The following is a 19494-nucleotide window of genomic DNA, read 5'->3' on the forward strand; positions in this document are numbered from 1 at the left end:
GACGCAACTAGATGTACAACTTTATTGCCAGTTATCTCAAACTTTTATGGATAAAAAAAAAAAAAAAAAAAGAGAGACACAGTCCAAAGATAGTGGATTTGCATAGTATCATGAGGTACCAATTGCAGCAATCAAGCATACAAAATGACCTCATAAACGAAAGATAATGTATTTGATATGAAAACTTGAACTTCTTGACCGTATCTTGGTAACCTCAGAATTTTGACATTTGTGACTATTGCTTCTCTGATCCCATTTGTGAGGTTTATTGGCGGTGGTTCTTTGTTTTATGCCAAAATATCTACTGTGGCTAAACCGCTCAATTTTTGATTCATCCATCCACAGCACATTGTTCCAGAAGGTCTCGATATTGTAGTCTTGCTCTAATGTTCTTTTTGTACAGCAAAAGCTTTTTCCAGCCATACCTCCAATCCAGGTTAAACCTACACAGTCTCTTTCAAATTGTAAATGTATACAGTTTGTCACCAACTGTTGCAAGGGTTACTGGCAGATGCCGTAATGAAAGTTTTTAGGGTTCTTGGAGACTTTTTTTTTTCTTGCATTAAACAGCCAGCTCTTGGTTTGAATTTGTTGGACCGGTCAGTCTTAGACAAATTAGTATTGGTTTGAAATCTACTTCACTTATAAGTTATGTTCCTTACAGTGAAATGATTGATTTCAGTTTATTTGGAGATATTTTGAAATCCCTTGCCAGACTTAAAGGGATCAACAACTATCTTTCTGAAGTCCTTAGAGGTCTATTGATCTTGCAATTACATATGACACACATCACTGGTAAAGAAAATGCAAGACCCACTGAGGTTTACTCCTTTTTGCTGCCAGAGCTGTTTTTGTGGTTTGTTTTGCACGTTTAAAAAAAATTATTTTAGTCCTAAAGATTACATAAAACCCCCAAAATATTATATATTTTCTGAAAGCAGACACCCTAGAGAATAAAATGGTGGTAGTTCCAGTTTGTTTTTTTTGTTTTTTTTTATGCTACACGATATTGGTGCAAAGGTCTAGGAAACACAAAATTTCAGTTAAAAAAATTCATTAAAATTAAAGTGGTAGTAAACCTAAGAATAAAAAAAAATCCAGATTGTAACTTCAGTGTCTTGAATGCGGTGTGAGAAACATGCACATATGTTTTCCACACCACGTTCTAGTGTGGCACGTTCTGTGTCCCACTAACTGACAAGGAACAGGCCTGCATATCTGGAGTCCTCATCTCGATCTGACTTTGCTTGCTAGCGGCCTCCTTTGGGTCAGTGGCTTAAACTACAGATAACAGCCCAGCTACAAGCAGTTATAAACGTATGTCAGCAAAGACAGTCTGGTATGCATGCTGGTAAATATGTATTGTTAACAGTTCTTGAAATCATCCATCTTTCCTAGAATGCTTTGACCAGAGTTTTGTGGCCCAGGGCTGTAATGCGGTTTCCACCACTGGTATCTTTCAGACCTAAGACCTGTAATCTGTATATACAAAGCTGATCATTAATATTTAATATTCTACTTGTTTTTATTTTCAGGAAAGACCAAAGTGTATTGTATCCTGAAAATCAGCAGATCACGGTTTCAAACCTTTTGCATTTTGTTGTAAAATATGCAAATTTTTCGTCCACGGCAGCTGATCCACCTGCCTCCTGCCCCAAATACTATCTGCAATACAAGGAGGATCAGGTTTCATTTTTGGAACAAGAGATCCACAGGCTGAGGGCAGAAATTGATCTTCTACACAAGGCTCAGGATCAGCTGGCAGAACTGCTTTCAGAAGCTAGAAAAGACACACAGGACCTAAAGGTACAAAAGCAGAGATTAGAACAACACAACAAAGCTCTAGAGGTACACAAACAACAGCTTCAGTCGCTGTATGAACAAAAATCCAGGGAAGTGGGAAACATGGCTGACCAGATGAAAGAGCTGGTGGCTGCTTCTGAGCGTCTCCTGGCAGAGAATGCACTGCTCAAGTTCCTTATGGTATCATTGGAAGCTAACAAAATGAAGACTGAGACAGAGAAGTGTGATAACCATGAGGACGGAAATCTACCAAGTCTTGATAACACAGGTATATCTGAAGGATTATCTGCTAGCTCCAACACCGATGATACACAGACAAGTGACTATAATAAAACAGACTAATTTTTTTTTAATATAAGACTTTTGAAATATTTATACTGCTTTTCTTACTGTAAATATATTTTCCAGTGCAATGAACTGAGAATCAATAATTCTATTTTTTCAGTGGCTTCTTGTTTTAAGTCAGTTCTATTTAGAATATTAGAGTTTCTGTGCTGAAACAAAATAACTTTTTCTCCTTAGGGTGGACCTAAATGCAAATCATAATGTTGGGCTACAAGCGTCTTGCTAAGATGGATAAACTTGCGTAGTGTGTTTAAACCCAGTAACAAAAGTGTAATCTATTACAGCTTAACAGTTAGAAATGGTGGCTGCATTAGTTGTCTTTTTTCAGGCTTTTTTTACCTGGTGATCCTGCCAGTAAAACGTTCTGTCCAAGGGTGAGAATACTCACTCTTAAAATTAATTTCTGCTCATAATTACAGAAGAGACTTCAACCTCTTGGCACCAGCTTCTCCTGGCCCTTGAAGGGGTTTGTGATGCGGGGAGGTGGGGTGGGGTCAGGGTCATGTGACCACCGTGATTAGGTGTCACAGCGGTCACATAATCGGAAAGCTACTTGCAATTGGGACATTTCCGCGAGGCGCTGGTAAATGTGGCGGGAGCACGCAGGGCATGTGCTCTTGGCACGTTTTGTTTACAATGGGTATGCAAATATGCAGCCTCTCTGCGTCAAGGCCCAGCTGCTGAGAGACCACATATTTGCATACCGTCAGAACCAAGGAGTTAAGCATCTTATACTGCTCCACCTTTACCCATATCCACAATTTGATGCCCAGCTGCACTTTACAGAGGGCTACATACACTATTCTGCCTTGATATGGCACTTCAGCTGATCAGTTGACTGCTCAGACATTGCATTGTGGGAAGGCAGGGTGGTTTCCCCATACACTGAATGACTAGGTATTCGTTAAATGGCTGCAAAGGGAAGGCAAGTATAGGATGCCTACCAGAAACCTTTCCTGGAATAAATGGAGGATGCCCTTCACAATTTAGGATAACAACCAAGCAATTAACATCTTCTGAAGAAGGTCAGCATTTACATTTCTCTTCGAAAGGAGATCATTTAACCACTTGCCTACCGGGCACTTATACCCCTTCTTTACCAGGCCAATTTTCAGCTTTCAGCACTGTCGCACTTTGACAATTGCGCTGTCATGCAAGATTGTACCCATATGAAATTTTTATCATTTTTTTTTTCACAAATAGAGCTTTCTTTTGGTGGTATTTAATCGCCGCTGGGCACTTTACTTTTTGTGCTATAAACAAAAAAAGTGCAAAAAATTTGAAAAAAGAAATAAAAATTTCTTTGTTTCTACTATAAAATTTTTCAAACAGGTAATTTTTCTCCTTCACTGATGTGCGTTGATGAAGCAGCGCTGATGGGCACTGATAGGCGGCACTGATAGGCGGCACTGATGATGCGTACTGATAGACAGCACTGATAGGTGGCACTGACTGGCATCACTGCTGGGCACTGACTGGTGGTACTACTAGGCACTGACTGGCACAACCGCTGGGCACTGACAGGTGGCACGGGTGGGTGGCACTGTTGGGCACAGGTGGGTGGCACTGTTGGACACAGGTGGGTGGCACTGTTGGACACAGGTGGGCAGAACTGGTGGGTGGCACTGCTGGGCACCGATCATCAGTGTCCTGATGATCGGTGCCGATCTCTGCTCTGACAACTTCCGGTTCTCTGCAGTACTTTCCTCACGCTCTGACAGCGTGAGGAAAGTGCAGCCGAGAACCGGCAATTGCATTTCCTGGTGATCAGCGTGTCATTGGACACAGCTGATCACATGGTAAAAGGCCGCTGTGATTGGCCTTTTACCACATCATGTGATCAGCTGTGTCTGTAGGACACAGCAATCATGGAGATCGCCGGGTGCGCGCCCCCGGGGGCACGCAGGAGAACGTGTTCTGGGAGGACGTCATATGACGCCCTCCCAGAACTAGCCGGCTGCAGTGTAGCCATCATTCGGCTATCTGCGGTTGGCAAGAAGTTAAAGCCCCTCTGATAAAGTAAGATTGTAACTTTTTTTCGGTATGGGCTTACTACTGGTTCAATTCATTTATCCACCACAGCAAGATTGTTAATATAGCATTAAATAAACATTTAGGGCAGGATCTGTCTGTTAGATTCCTGTTTTTTTAACAGGTTAAGGCACTCTTCACACCCCAGTCTTTTATAGGATCAGAAAGCCCACAACAACAAGGCCAATGCTGAGGCTGGACTGTTCCTCTCCCCTAAGGAAAAGCACTTCAAAAATTATTATTATACAGGATTTTTATGGCGCCAGCAGTTTGCGCAGTGCTTTACAATTAAAATCCTTGGCTTTCTGCAGCTGGTCAGAAATCTGGTAACACAAACCACATAAGTCCCATGTTTTGTGTAAGGCTTGGACATGCATTATACAATTTTTTTATACAATCTTCCTTTAGATATTCCAAAACCATATAATATGAGGTCAAACCTTAACAATTTCAATCTGTATGCAATCAGGCAGGCCCTTGTACTACATAACTGAAGGCGAATCTAAAAGAAATTGAATAAGAAAATTGTATCATGTATGGCCAGCTTAAAGCAGAGCTCCACCCAAAAGGGAAAGCTCTGCTTTAAGCCTTAGTGCCCTGCTCCCTGTTAAGGATTGGCACCTTTTTGGGGAGCAGGTTCCCAAATTTGACAGGTACCTGCTCCCACTTCCACTGTGATCTTCTGGGACACGTGACAGTTCCCAGAAGACTACGGGACCATTCACACAGTGCAGCCCTACTTACGCAAGTGCAGTGGGCGCCCGGCTGTGAAGATGCCAGGGGGAGAAGATGGCTGGTGAAACCAGCTGTAGTGAGGATGCCACTGGACCGACGGACAGGTAAGTGTCTATTTTAATTCAGCAGCTACAGTTTTTGTAGCAGCTTACATTTTATTTTTTTGTTTGTTTATTCAGCTGGAACTCTGCTTTAAGGCAGAAGAATGGTGGATACTGAGGAGGTTTCTACTTTCCTGGAGAGTTGAAATCATTTCTAATTTTCATTCAACAAAAGTTGCACTTAAGGAGACCCTGTGGCCAGACTATTTAAAAAAAAAAAAACTTTCCATAAGATTTTTTTGAACTTCACATATGTTCTGCATATTTATTAACCTGTAAAAGCCTTCCTTGTGAGGACATCTCAAAGGCTTGGGACTGCTGCTGAACGCTGCCATTTTGGATGTGATGTCAGTGGACTTGAGCAAGCCATAGATTGTGATTTTCTTACTAGGTTGAAGGAAAGAAAATTTCTCAATTCTCCCATCAGCACAGTGTTGCGCTATTGTAATTCTGACAGTGGGAGGCTATAGTGATCGTACAAAAAAAAGCCATAAGTACAACCAGTCTGCCCATAGATGGATCGAAATTCGTCTGGTTGCAGCTGAATTTTGATCCGTATTACTAGCAGAGCAAGCAGTGAATGAAGAAAGTTTGGCTTCCCACCTGTTATCTACGTGTCTCAACACAAAGCAGAAACAAAAGAATGTAACATCACTTCTGCTTTTAATGCAAAACATGTCGCTGTCACAGCTGTAGTTTTACTTTTTTTTTTCATCTAACCCCTGTAATTTTCTGTGCTTTTACTTGCAGTTTTTAGGTCAGTGACAGGGTCTCTTTAAAGTAAAACTGGGCAAAATCCAAAATTACATATCTGATGCAGTCTGTCACTAGCATTAACAAAGCAGCATTTCTATGTCTTAGCCCTCCCATTATGTGTAACTGGCAGAATCCATGGGTAATAAAACTACAAGTTGAAAAAAGAGAAATCTGTCTTTTTCAACCCAAAGAAAGTAGTTCCATTATTTTTCTATTTCCACTGCAGACAGTTCAGTCTACAGTGACATGGCATAGCAGTGCTGATGCCCTGTGGACATAGTAGGGCCCTTTTAAACTGCCGTGCGGTGGCTTGACTGCAGCACAGTGTAATTGCATTCTGTATGTGGATTACTCATGCTTTCCCATAGACTTTAATTAGATTGGGATTTTTTTTTTTTTTGGTGCTTTTTCTGAAAGCACAGCAAAGATGCAGCATGCAGAACCTTTGGTGCGCTACCAAAAAGGCCCAATCTAATAGAAAGCTATGTGAAAGCATCAGCAAATGGCAATGTGGCCGTGTGAAAGCTTCTGTAGTTTTTGCTGGACATGAAGTCGTGAATCAATTTTAGGTAAGAAACAAAGCAAATTACCGCTCAACTTCAATTTAACGTTTTTTAAGCGGTTACAACAGTTTTGTTTGCTGTAGGAGAAACGAAAGAATTAAACCATATAAAAAAAAAAAGTGACCACTGTAAGCATCCGTCTGTGCTGTTTGTCCCAATGCACTTTGCTGGTCAGCTTGACCTGATAAAAAAAAAGGTTGGAAAAATAACGGTTTTACTGGAAGGATCAACAACCACCAAAACAGTGTTACAAGAGGGGAGTATTATGTTTCCCAGAACAATGTACATTTTACAAGATTAAAGTATTTTTACTTGGTGAAACCTGTTTACTGTCAAGTTAAAGGGTATCTGTAGACTTTTTTAAGGTCTTTCCAGATGGCTTGCCACTAAAATGAGATAAAATGTATATACAAATGTACAGAGTAACATCCATATCTACTAATTTCATATATAGGATTTGCTTCCTCCCTAGTAGTGCTGCACAGTAATTGTTCCTCTATCCATGTGGGTCTTACACTGTCTGTTAATGGTAATGTGGAAAAAAATCTCTTGGTAGCTTATTCTGTTGACTCAGCGCTTAGTTTATCACTTGGTTCAATAAGTGTCTTGTATCTACTTTGAAACATGGATTGACTTTTCATTCGTTCACCTGGGAGCTCTAGATGTTCCCCCCCCCCCAAGCACCCCCACCCTTTGTGTGTACCAGAATTTCCGATTGCATTCTCCTTAAAGCAGAACTAAAGTCCCGCTGTAAAAAAAAAAAAAAAAAAAACAGGCTTTTATTGGAGAGGAGACGTGCACTGTCCTTTCTGCAATAAAACGCCCCTACCTGTCTGCTCACCACCTTCTCTGGCTCTGTAAACTGAGCTGCACGTGCGCAGTTTACCTTACAGTGTTGGGCTGGCCTCCGAGTACAAGGATGATGGCCTCCTGCGCATGCATGTGACGTCATCCCCTGCCAGCCAATGAAGAGGCTGGAATACAGGCACTCAGAAATAGATACTGGCGCAGGAATATTGGACAGGTAAGTATGGAGACTTTATTTCTGCTTTAAGGTGAAATACAAAGTCCAACACAGATTGTGGGACCCCCATAATGACCACAGCATGGGCAGACCCTGAAACGAAGATGTTTCACCAACTATCCTTGAATAAAATAACAGATGGTTCAAGGCTTTGTTCATAATATAGCATATGCCCTTGCAAAGGCCATACAGTGCCTTGAAAAAGTATTCATACCCCTTGAAATATTGCACATTTTGTCATGTTACAACCAAAAACGTAAATGTATTTTATTGGGATTTTATGTGATAGACCAACACAAAATGGTGCATAATTGTGAAGTGGATGGGAAAATATTAATGGTTTTCAACATTTTTTATAAATAAAGTGTGACATGCAGCTGTAATTGCAGCGAAAGGTGGTTCTACACAGTACTGACTCGGGGGCTAAATACAAAAGCAAGTCCTTTTGTGGATGTCTCTACCTGCTCTGCAAAATAGCTTAAGCTCTGCCAGATTGGAAGGAGAGCATCTGAGAACAGCATGGCTTCTCCCAAACTGCATATGAGACTTCTTATGGCTTTTTGTAACCATGTTTTTTTTTTTAACAATGGCTTTCTTCTTGCCACTCTTCCATAAAGGCCAGATTTGTGGAGGGCATGACTAATAATTGTCATGTAGACAGATTGTGCCACATGAGCTGTGGATCTCTGCAGCTCCTTCAGAGTTACCATGGGCCTCTTGGCTGCTCCTCTGATTACTGCTCTCCTGTCAGTTTAGGTGGATGGCTGGTTCTTGGTAGGTGTGCCATACTCTTTCCATTTTTGAATGACCTGTCTGGTGTGTTCCTTGGCCTTTATGATGTTGTTTGTTCACTAACGTTCTCTAACAAACCTTTTGAGGGCTTCACAGCACAGCTGTATTTATACTGAGATTATATTACACACAGGTGGACTCTATTTACTAATTAGGTGACTTCTGAAGGCAATTGGTTCCACTAGATTTTAGTTAGGGGTATCATAATAAAGGGGGCTGAATACAAATGCATGCCACACTTTTCAGATATTTATTTGTAAAAATTGTGATGTGGAAGGAAAATGATAAATGGTTTTCAACATTTATGTGCCACTTTCGTGTTGGTCTGTCACATAAAATCCCAATAAAATACATTTACTTTTTTGGTTGTAACATGAAAAATGTGAACAATTTCAAGGGGTATGAATACTTTTCAAAAGCACTGTATTTACCCACATGGGGATGCATAGGTGTTTGTACATCCCTGTGCAGGGAGTCCTATTCATGTCAATTGGGGCGCAGCAGCTGTACAGACACAGAAGCTGCTCCCATCCTTGCGGGTGCTCAGTCCCAAACATACTGTGCCCTCCAGCATCCAATACAAATGGTAATATCCATTTCTCTATCATTCACTGAGGGACACGGCTCTCTAGAGAGTATATACTATTGTAGCTGTGTCTCTCAATAAGCAGCAGAGAAAGGGATTTTACAGTGAGTTCATAAAATACCATAATTTGATTTACCAACCAAAAAGTAAAATTGAAAAATTCTGATTTGAAATTTACATAAATGGAAGGCAAGTCAAACCCTAACTAAGCCTAAATCTACTCCCACCCTTATTCTATAGACCCTGTAAAAGGAAAGATCTGTGAACTTCCCTATAAGTTGGTCTGGTCATATGATCTCTGGGTTCAGTGATTGCTGACAATGGATACAGAGCCTGGGCGCTGATGTCACCCATAGGCTTACTATGTGACCGGACCAGAGCGCCCTCAGAATAGGTAAGTATAGGCATCTTTCCTTTTACAAGGTAGATAGATTAGGCTTAGAATTGGGGTGGGAGTAGATTTAAAGTAAAAGTTACATTAGCTGAAATTATAGATTTCCTTTACTGCAAAAACTATTCAGCAGCGCTATATTTGACTGAAGGGCATCGTGTTAGTTGGTACATGTCAAATCATAGGGGAGATATTTAGCATGGAGGGCAAGAACAGATTTTGATCAGTATGCAAGACCTTGTGACTTTCTTTTTTTCTCTCTAATGTGAAAATTGTATTACTAGTTAAAATTTGATTTAGACATTTAGTCCATGTACAGTGCCTAAAAAAAATTATTCACCTCTTGGATGTTTTCAGCTTTTATCTTCATGAAATATTGGATCATGGTTGCTTTTTTAAATGTTGAACAGAAATATGCTCTTTTAATGTCAAAGTGTCTCTGCAAATTGATATAGATTGATGAGGGTAAAACGCTATATATACTCCCTACCAATCAGAATATGGTAGGTGCAGTTTTGTCAGCAATTACATTCGAGATCAGCTTTGGACAACTAGACGCTACAATTTCCCAATTCCTCCTTATAATACTGCTCTAATTAGGTTGCATGAGGATTGTGCGTGAACAGCCTTTTTAATTCTAGCTGAAAATTCTCTATTGGTTTGAGCTCTGGACTCTGTTTTATTCTGGACTTTACGTTTTCTGTTTTTGTATTTTCTGCTTTATGCATAGTTTCTCCTCAGGATTTTTGCAAATTGCAGTATTTCCCTATCATTATACTGCTCTCCAGGGCCTGCTGCATAGAAATAGCCCCATAGCATGATGCTGCCACCACCCTTCAATTCACAAAAAGTGATGCACACCTCCCCATTATGACTTGTGCATAGACCATTGACCCCTTGGGACTATCATCTGCAAAAGTGATTTGTATGCTGAGGCTTCACAAAGAACCAATGCAAGTCTAAAACATGGTGATATGTGAAGGGTTTTACATTTTGTACTGCCTTTTTGCTACTCAATGAAGGGGCTTTTATTACTACTGATGTCCTCACTTTGGTGTAATTATAAATGCACCAACTCTACTATGAAACATGGTGGTGCTTCCACAAAACGGTGATTTAGTCTAAAGCTCAGTTTTTTTGTCTTCAGACCATGGAACAACTTACAGCTAAATTCAAAGTTTTGCAAAGTGTGTGAAAGATTTAATGCAAATTGGCTTTGAAACTCTCCCATAAAGCAGCAACTGGTGAAGCAACCGGGCAAAACTTATTTTATGTATGGTCTCTCCAATCACAGCCATTGAGGCCTGTAACTCCTTCAGTGGTCATAGGTCTCTTGGAGGCTTCCTTGCTCAGTGTTGGTAGATGGTCTTTTCTTTGCAGATTTACAGCTGTATCCTATACTATTTTCATTTCTTTAAACTGATTGCAGTTTTCTCCACATAGCTAATTATGTGACTAAAAAAGTTACTGGGTAGCAAAGAACTGCCCGTGCCAGTGATGATTTAGCTGTATCCTAATAATTCTCAGTTGTGTTCACAAATTTCCCTTGGACGTTAAAAAAAAAAACAAAACGATTGATGACAATGAAACATGAAAAACCAAGAGTGTGAATACTTTATAGGAACACTGTATAGAAAAACCCTTCATATAAAAAAAAAAATGAAAAATGGACAAAACAGTTGTGAAAAGGAATAGTTTACAATTAATTTATGTTTAATAATCTGATTTCTATAAAAATGTTGTAATGTTGAAGGTTATCTCAAGAGTAAAAAATATATATGCAATTTCCCCACCCTACAGTACTGTAGCAAGACATGACATTAATCTGTTGATTAGAGAAGAATACGACAAGACATGAAGGAACAAAGTTTATTGTAATGTCTTTATTATGGCTTTTTTTTTTAAAAAAGTCTTCATATGGCACAATTCTAATCAGATCTCATTTTATGTGGTATGACTACTGAGCTCTTAATGGTTACATGGCAATGAACACAGATTTCATACAGTCAGTACAAAGATGTCCAGCTCTCAAAATGCAAATAATTCTGTTAAAAATTTACTTGAAAATAAAACTTTGATTCTACTTGATGTTTTGTGGTGTCTTTCTGCATGTGTGACACTTTGCTGACAAAGCTTTAGGGCTCGTTCTTGTTCATGCACATTATGTATACCAACATGGCACAATTCCAAGTGTGAACAAGCTCCTCCTTTTTATTAGGCCCCCTCATGTAGCTACCCTGAGAGGGTACCCTCATCTCACAAACTTCCCCTGTAAGAAACTCAAGGGATTATTGGTACAAGGGGAAGAGCCATTGGATTGGGACATTGTAAACATCTGAAATTACTCCCTGCCATGGTTAGGAAGGGGGGGGGGGCAGTCGTACGCTATAGAAAGTGAATGCTATCAGGCAGTGTTGTTTTTGATAATTGCTTTTCATGCAAAAGTTTAGTTTTCTTGCCCTTCCTAATAAATCAGTAAGAGTCATTCCCCTTCAGGTTTCCAGGCAATTATTATTAACTCCACTTAGCCTAATGTCACAGTAGAATCAACTCAGAGTCCACCACGTACACCTATAGACCTGTTTTCCCTTCCTGGCCCTGGCACACCGCCTAATCTACTTCACGAACAAGGGAGCAATATTGCGCTTGTCCAGCTAGCGAAGGAGTAACTAAAAAAAAAAAAGGTAAGTGACTTTTTAGTGATTCAGTTGCCAGCAACAGGATTGCTTTTCTGATGCAGCCTTTTGAGCTATTCAAATAGCAATCACTTTGGAAGAGACTTTGGCTATTTTTTTTGTGAATTATATATCAGTATTGGGTTATTCCTAAAATATATCCAGCATGCTTGCCCCTCTTGGATCTCAAGTACACTTAACAGTTGTCCAGTCACTTTGACTGCTGTTTGGCTTACTATTACAGGTAAGATTAGCATAGCTATATACACTCTGTCTTCTTGGAGGAAGAGGAGATACAGAAATGTATTCCTTTAGTAAATCATCCCCTTAGAATATAAACTTCACATTGAAAATGTGGTTTCCATATATTCTCTCATATATCATTAATTTACAATAGCAGTGAGTTGTTATAAATGCTACTGGTTAAAAAAAAAAAAAAAAAAAAAAAGGTACATGGCAGTCTCTATGCTGCACTTTCAGCAGTTTAAAGGGAGTAGGGTTCATTTCCACCAGGGGTAGTGGGTTGCATTGGGCAGTCCCACCACAAGGCAAAATGCCTTTTTACTTTACATGATTCGCCGTGCCCCTGGCAGTAGATGGTCTCTTACTGTTTCAATTCAGGCCTATGGGGTTCCTGCCTCAGTCTTGATGTAAGAGGACCTTAGATTGCTGGAGTGGAGGGAAAAAGGTAGTCTGTATGGTGTGGCTGCTGTTCTACTTTAAGGGAGGACGTTTAGCTTTCCTAGAGAAGTAAAAGAAGTGCCAAGATCAGCACTGCTGTCCTCCTTCCATATACCAGACCACAATTGATTGGTGTCAGTAGTAATCAATTGTACAATTGGTAACATATGGGCACACTGTTAGGCTATATTCATAAACATTTTGGTGTGGCTTCTGATATGTCTTTATTTTAGATTTGTCTATATTTGGGGGGCAATTCACAAATATAACCATTCTGGGATGGCGTGGAAACAAACTATGAAGGTTAGCTGGCCATATTCTACTAAACAAGAACTGCTTAACAATCACTGTTTATATCCATGCTCATTAAGTGGTTTTCTGCTAAAGGCCAATCTATTCTAATTGTACTTTGCTGCAGAAACACGGCCATAATCAATAAATCAATTTCATTTACTGCTTCTGTAGTCAATTGTATTTCTTTCAAAAATAAGCTTACATGGTAACTAAGCCTATTTAATTAACGTAATGCATGACTATTGGAAAGCAGAAACTTGAGGACAACTGTCAGTCACCGATCAAGTCAATTATGACAACTGTATCAATAAACTCTGACCAAAACCTATTCTAGAAGGATACTGTAGCTAATATTACCATTTACTGCATCCCACTAAAAAGACATTAATCTAGACAGACATTCAGAAGAATTTCCTTTATTATGAATGTCAAAGGTATCCAAAGAGCAGCTGCATTATTTTTTACATGATAGGTGCATTGAAAATACCTATTTAACACAGAAAAAATTTTTTCAAATTAGACATTTCTAGAAGAATAACTCCATTAAAATGACTTTTTGGGGTATGAATTTATTTTCCAGGGTGAAGATCCTACCCTGTCTTGCTCCTTTCTGTGAGAATTTGGTGTGGTCTTCAATGGAGATCCCTCAGACCCCACCACAGGCAGAAGCAGATGGAGTAGGTGAATCACACCGCTGGAGGAACCAACTGCAAAACTCAAAGTAGAATTCTATGTTTATTATGACTTCCAGTACTTTGAGTGAGCCAAGCTGGCCCAGACAGCTATTTACTGTATTACTGATGCAGTGTGTGTTTGTTATAGTATACTGTAGTAGCATCAGCTACATACGAGATACAGTGCTGTACAGGTGACTTCCAGTCTGATGTTGGAACTAATTCGAGTCAGCCTGAACCAAATAAACTATTTAAAGTCATAGCAAACATGGAATTCTATTTTAATAGCCAGGGAGAAAAAGTATTCATATGTTGTCACATCATTCACATTGTGGATCATAATTTCATGGCATTTGATTTCCAACTAAGACTACCAGACACCAGGCAGGTACCAGCATCTCTACAAAAGTGAAAACACTAGGGTGGATTTACTAAGGAAAATAGACTGTGCACTTTGCAAATGAAGTTACACTCTGAAGACTGCTGCTCTAGAGCAAATACCCTTGCTAACTGCGGCCCTTTGCTTGTCTTTATCTGGCCCTTGGGGCACCAACAGTGGAGGCACCATTCCTCCCACTGACACAAACAATGGAGCATCATTCCTCCCACTGATGCCAATAATGGGGCACAAATACTCCCACTGACCCAACGAAAGGGCAGCATTCCTCCCACTGATACCAACAATAGGGGCACAGTTCCTCCCACTCACACCAACGATGGGGCACCATTCCTCCCACTGATACCAATTGTTACCAATGCCAGGACATTTTTTACTCCCACTAGACACAGTCTAGCCCCTCTAAAGTATAATAAACTGACCCTTTGTTTCGAATATTTGGAGACCCTGCTCTAGAGCTTAGTAAATGAGGGGAAGCTCTGCTGACTTCCATCATCCAATCAGGTGCAAGCTGTTTTTTTTTTTCTTCTCCATGTGATCATGTATTCTTTGCAAAGTGAAACGTCATCTCATTTAGTCCACTCAGTCTCTTTGCCTCTAGTAAATCAACCCCACTGACTGACAGGTTTCATTAAGCTAGCAGAGCAATTTAAAAGCATAATACAAGAAGAGAGGTTAGGCTAGATCAGAAGTAGGCAATCTTGGCACTGCAGCTGTTGTGGAACTTCCAAGTCCCAAGAGGCTTTGCCAGACTGCCACAGGCAAGCAGAGGCACAATGAGATTTGTAATTTCGTCACATACGGAGTGCTGAGGTTGCCTACCCCTGGGCTAGTTGCACATTTGATCAGTCTCTGTGTTATATTTTTTATAAATCTCCCTTTTCAGGATTTAGCCTCAGGTCTGTCCCATCAAAAACTGTTCTCTGTGCTGACAGCAAAAAGTCTCTGACCTGTGGGTATATAAAAAAAAACCTGAACTGGGAAAAATATACAGGCGCCATTGCTGAGCTCCTCCTAAAAATGCTAGTTGCCTGGCTGTCATGCTGATTTGACAGCTTCGATATTTTCAGTGTCATTGACTCAGGAAAAGCATACAGATGTAGATTGGCAGAGTAGAAGTAGATGGGTATGGGAACATGCAGTCACATAATTATTTCCTGTTTAAAATACATTTGGCTCAAACCGTCCCTACTTCTCTTTTAATTTCCCTTTTTTATTTTTTTAGGCTGACAGACATCTGTATTAAAATCAAGTCTAGTATTTCCTAAAATATACTTTTAAAACCTTCATCTTAAGTAAAAACTTACAGCAAACTCTAGAATTAAAGAGTTGTACTTTATACAGCAGACAGTAAGGCTGCTTTCACACAGATCCGCTTTTGGTGCATTCTTCAGTTAAAAAAAACGAAAAGAAAAACTGCATCTCTTTAAATCCTATGGCGCTCTTCACACCAAACTGTTGCGCTTCAGTTGTGGTGAAAAATCCTGCTTGCTGCATTTTTGGAGTATGTTTGGCTGGTTAAATAAAAACACACCTCCCCATTGAAGTGAATGGAAACTGCAACAAAAACGCAACACCTCTGAAAAGTGCTTTGTCCAGTGGGGAAAAACACAACACAAATGCATCAAAAACAACGCACAGCAGCAAAAACACCTATATCTTTTTAACGTGTTTTTTCAGTGGAGCAGTGTGAAAAGTAGCCTTAATGATTCATCTATCTTCATCTTGGGGAAGATTCCACCTAAATTTACTTTTATCCAGCCACTTTGTATGTGTAAAATAAATAACATATCCAGGAGCATACTATTTATTGCCACTCGTTCATGGTAACTATTAGGCCCCTTTCACATGAACATTCCGATAAGCTCCACCTGTCAGTTTTTCAGGTTGACCTGATCAGAGGGTTCATGGAGCTCTATGAACAGGTGAATGTAAATGAACTTGTGTCTATTTACATCTGCCTACCTCTGGGTCTGTTCAGGTCCGGGGAAAAAAAAACAAAAAACGGAAAAGGATTGTGTCCTTTTCTGTTTTTGCGGACCAGATCGAAGGTCGTCTGATGTAAAAGGACAGCAAAGTCTGTTTACACCCAGCTGCTGATAGATCTTTGTCCACTGGGTAGAATCTGCACTGCCACGAATATGACATCCATCCCGCTTGGCACAAATCAGCAGGGGATCTGCTCTGCTGATCAGAGCGAACTCAACTCCATGTGAAAGGGGCCTTGTTCTTTGACTGCTCAGAATTCAGAGTCTGAATGCTAAATAAATATAAAGATACTGTAGCACCAGAGTTACAATATAACTTGCATGTTCACTATGAATTATACATTGCACAACATTACAGTGGCTTAGTGGTTAGCACTTCTACATTGCAGTACTGAGGCCCTCAGTTTGCAGCTCGGCCAGGACATTATCCGCATGTAGTTTGCACTTCACGTTGTAAACCCCTGGATGGTAGGGGATTGATGTTAAACAGTGTACGCTGCATGAATTGACTGGACTTTATAAATGCCTATGATAAATAAAATGGCAGCAGGATAGGTTTGATTGTTGATAAATAGTGATAGCAACTGGCCCTTGACCACTGCGTGAGGGAGCTGTTTGGAGATGAGAGTCCATATGTATAATGTAATAATTCATAGTGAAACTCTATATTCAGAACAGTGAACATCCCTCATTGCTAGAACAATGGCAGTTATGTTGATCACCCATCCAATGTTCATAAGAATACATTCCAGCAGTTCTCCAGTTCCCAGTGACATTACAGGGTCATGGCTCAAGCACATAGTAAAATGCCTGTTTTCATCTCAGACAACAAAATGGCCACATGTACAGTGGTTAGGCAGTAGACACGTTTAAAACAATGTATTTATTACATACTAATAGCCTATCAAAGTGGTCATCTGGCATAAAAGCCAAAATCAATCCAACAATAGACTAGAAATTCCTTTAAAATGGTGATGGTTGTGGTGGAGACAGGAGGGCAAATGCAGAGCATTGTCCAGCTTCACCCTACCAATATTAAACAGTAAGAAAAACATTCCATATTACCACATTACTCATACATACACAATAACTTAGTAAGAATGAATAAACATACAAATGTACATGTTGTAGTGAAAATCTAAAATGTTCGTTTTAGCATTACAAAATAAATTTGCTTAACTGCTCCTCTGCCACCTCTTTGCTGAGAACCTCCTGGTACACTTTAAGATATAAGGCAAGTTACCGATCACCGGCTCTGCAGGTCAAGCCACCAGGGATGGCAGTGTCACCACAGATAAAAAGCTTAAAGCTAATTCAACAAACTCATGCATCATGATGCTCTTCTTTCCATTTCTAAAGGAAAAAGGTAATTAAAATGTAATAGGTATGTAGTAGTAAAGCAAACTCTCCATTTGGGTGTTAGTCACTGCTACTGGAAAGAGATCTTGCTGAAGATCCAATCCTTAGAACAGGTTGCTTCATAAAATCAAGACAAATTAAGAAGGATGAATAAAAATGCTATTTACACTGGTCACAGGGCAGGGAGTTCACATTCCAGGGAAGACGTCTATTGAAGCAGGATGAAGCACATTCAAGTAACACATGGTATGAAAACAGAGGGCTGAAAGAAGGAGTACTGCAGGCATGCAGTATGGACAGCTGTAGACTGGCTGCTGGGGAGGGAATACACCTTCCGACCAGGGCAGGGGTCTAGTTTCACAGTAGTAGTTCTGCTTTCTTGGGTCATCAAATATAGAGAACTCAGCTATGAGATTCCGTGCCGTTAGGGGTTAGCTTGGTTTTCTTCTCCACCCGAGGTCCTTTGGCGGAATACTGAACCAAGAGAAAAGGCTCTTTGGTCTCTCCTTCTCCAACAATACTCTCCTCATCCTCTGACTGGCTGAACTTCTGCAGGCGAAGATAACACCAGCAACCCAGAATTAAGGCACCAAGGGCTGCAATGGCAATAAGGATGACGATTACTGTAACAACCCCTGTGGTGGGGTTATGGTCCATAATTGACATGGCTGAATCTTGTATTTAACAGCTCAGATACTTGGAATTCAGTCCCAGGTCCCAACAGGCTGGAAACTGCACAGAGAGAGAAGAAAAACCATATTAAACATGAACTATTCATGGACATTTACAGAAAGATGTTGGTCACTGCTTTTAGAAGAATGGGGCAAATGTAGGCACAACCCATACATATTTATCATACAAGAGCAATGAGACTGAATTTGAAGAGGCTCCATTCACAAAGCTTGTACACAGCAAGGTAATGATGATAAAGTGGAAACGTTAGCCATTTCAGGTGTTGATGACATGATAATCTGAGAAATAAAGTAACACCTTAGGCTTAGTAAATTGTATCTTATGGCCAGAACAGAGGAGGAAGAGTTCCAGGAAGTCTTGGCAAACTGGTAATTGGTCTCTGCTTTCTTGGTGACCTTAAGTAGAAGTTCACCCATTCAGAAAAAATTAAAAAGGTGAAAACACCCTACATCCTCCCCATTCCCCCACTCCCCTCTATACTTAGCTTTGTGTGTGACGAGCTGTCAGTGACCATGCGGTCAGCATAGCAGTCCCGGGATTTGAAATCCTCGCTCTTCCCCCATTCTTCTGGGAGAATCAGAGCAATTCTCATTAGTCAAAGCAGTCCTGTGCTGATGGTGACCAATCAGAATCACTCTGATCCATCCCGGCAGCCCTATAGAAACAATGGGGGGAAAAAAAAAAAAAAAAGAGTGGAAATTTTAAATCCCTGGCTGCATGGGCAGTGACCGTTCATCATTCACAGAGTTTGGTACATTGGAGACTGCGGGGAAGGGGGGTATATGGTGTTTGTTAACTTTTTCCGAAGAAATGAAAATGTAAACAAAGTAACCCTTTACCCCTGCAAGAAATAAGCTGTAGGATAGATTTAATAAAACCCAGAGCATTGCAGAAAGGATAATAACCCACAGCAACCATTCTACTGCAATGACCTTAAACCTGTTGGCTATGACACTCTGCATTTTCTACTTCATAGTTTTCCTCCTACTGCTTACACATGATGAAATATGGCACATATAATATGAAAAGATAGTGAGGGAACAGCAACACTCTGCTCATTCCTCTCCAATGTTGTGTTGAGATAAAACACGTCTCAGGTGCAATACAGCAATTAACCCTGTTAATATAAAAAGAAATCCAGGAAATTACCAGTATTTCTTGGGAACAAAAGAAGAGCTCAATCTTTCATGTAAAGTGTGAGCGGTGTTGTTGATTGCCTAAAGCCCAATTCCAGGATATTAGCAACCCCCTCCCACCTGCATGATGTGGACACTTCTACTGGTGGACAAGACACTTCTAACTGCCAGGTTCTCTCTCATGCACTGCAGAGGCGGGAGAACTCAAAGGGGTGGTGGAGGGATCGTACCCAAAAAAAAGATAACAAGTGGGGTAAAACCGCTGGTCCCCAGTGAAGCAATTTGCTTGGCTCATATACAAACTTGAGACTGTGATCCATTACACTACAGAACGGCTTAGGAAGACGTGTTTGGAATCAAGTCTCAGGCGTAAAGTAATGGATGCACAATGCACTATTTCAATTTAATTTTTTTGTCTGGGGTTGAGCTTTACACAACAATGCAAATAAAGCCATCTTGAACTTTTTTTT

General features: G+C 40.3%; 2 protein-coding genes across 2 annotated transcripts in view; one reads left to right on the forward strand and one right to left on the reverse strand.

Annotated features, from left to right (window-relative positions):
* The window catches only part of TXNDC11 (thioredoxin domain containing 11), a 109951-nt gene extending 98741 nt beyond the window's left edge, over positions 1-11210 (forward strand). Inside the window, exon 12 of the mRNA XM_089669934.1 lies at positions 1536-11210. Coding sequence (XP_089526060.1) covers positions 1536-2145 — 610 coding nt within the window. The 3' untranslated portion in view covers positions 2146-11210. The remainder of the gene's footprint in view (positions 1-1535) is intronic.
* The window catches only part of SNN (stannin), a 40255-nt gene continuing 31743 nt past the window's right edge, over positions 10983-19494 (reverse strand). Inside the window, exon 2 of the mRNA XM_089669935.1 lies at positions 10983-17927. Within this exon, the coding sequence (XP_089526061.1) occupies positions 17598-17861 (264 nt within the window). The 5' untranslated portion in view covers positions 17862-17927 and the 3' untranslated portion in view covers positions 10983-17597. The remainder of the gene's footprint in view (positions 17928-19494) is intronic.

The sequence above is a fragment of the Staurois parvus genome, unplaced genomic scaffold, assembly GCF_062004578.1.
Source record: "Staurois parvus isolate SC_StPar_1 unplaced genomic scaffold, SC_StPar_1.0 ptg000084l, whole genome shotgun sequence".
Taxonomy (NCBI): domain Eukaryota; kingdom Metazoa; phylum Chordata; class Amphibia; order Anura; family Ranidae; genus Staurois; species Staurois parvus.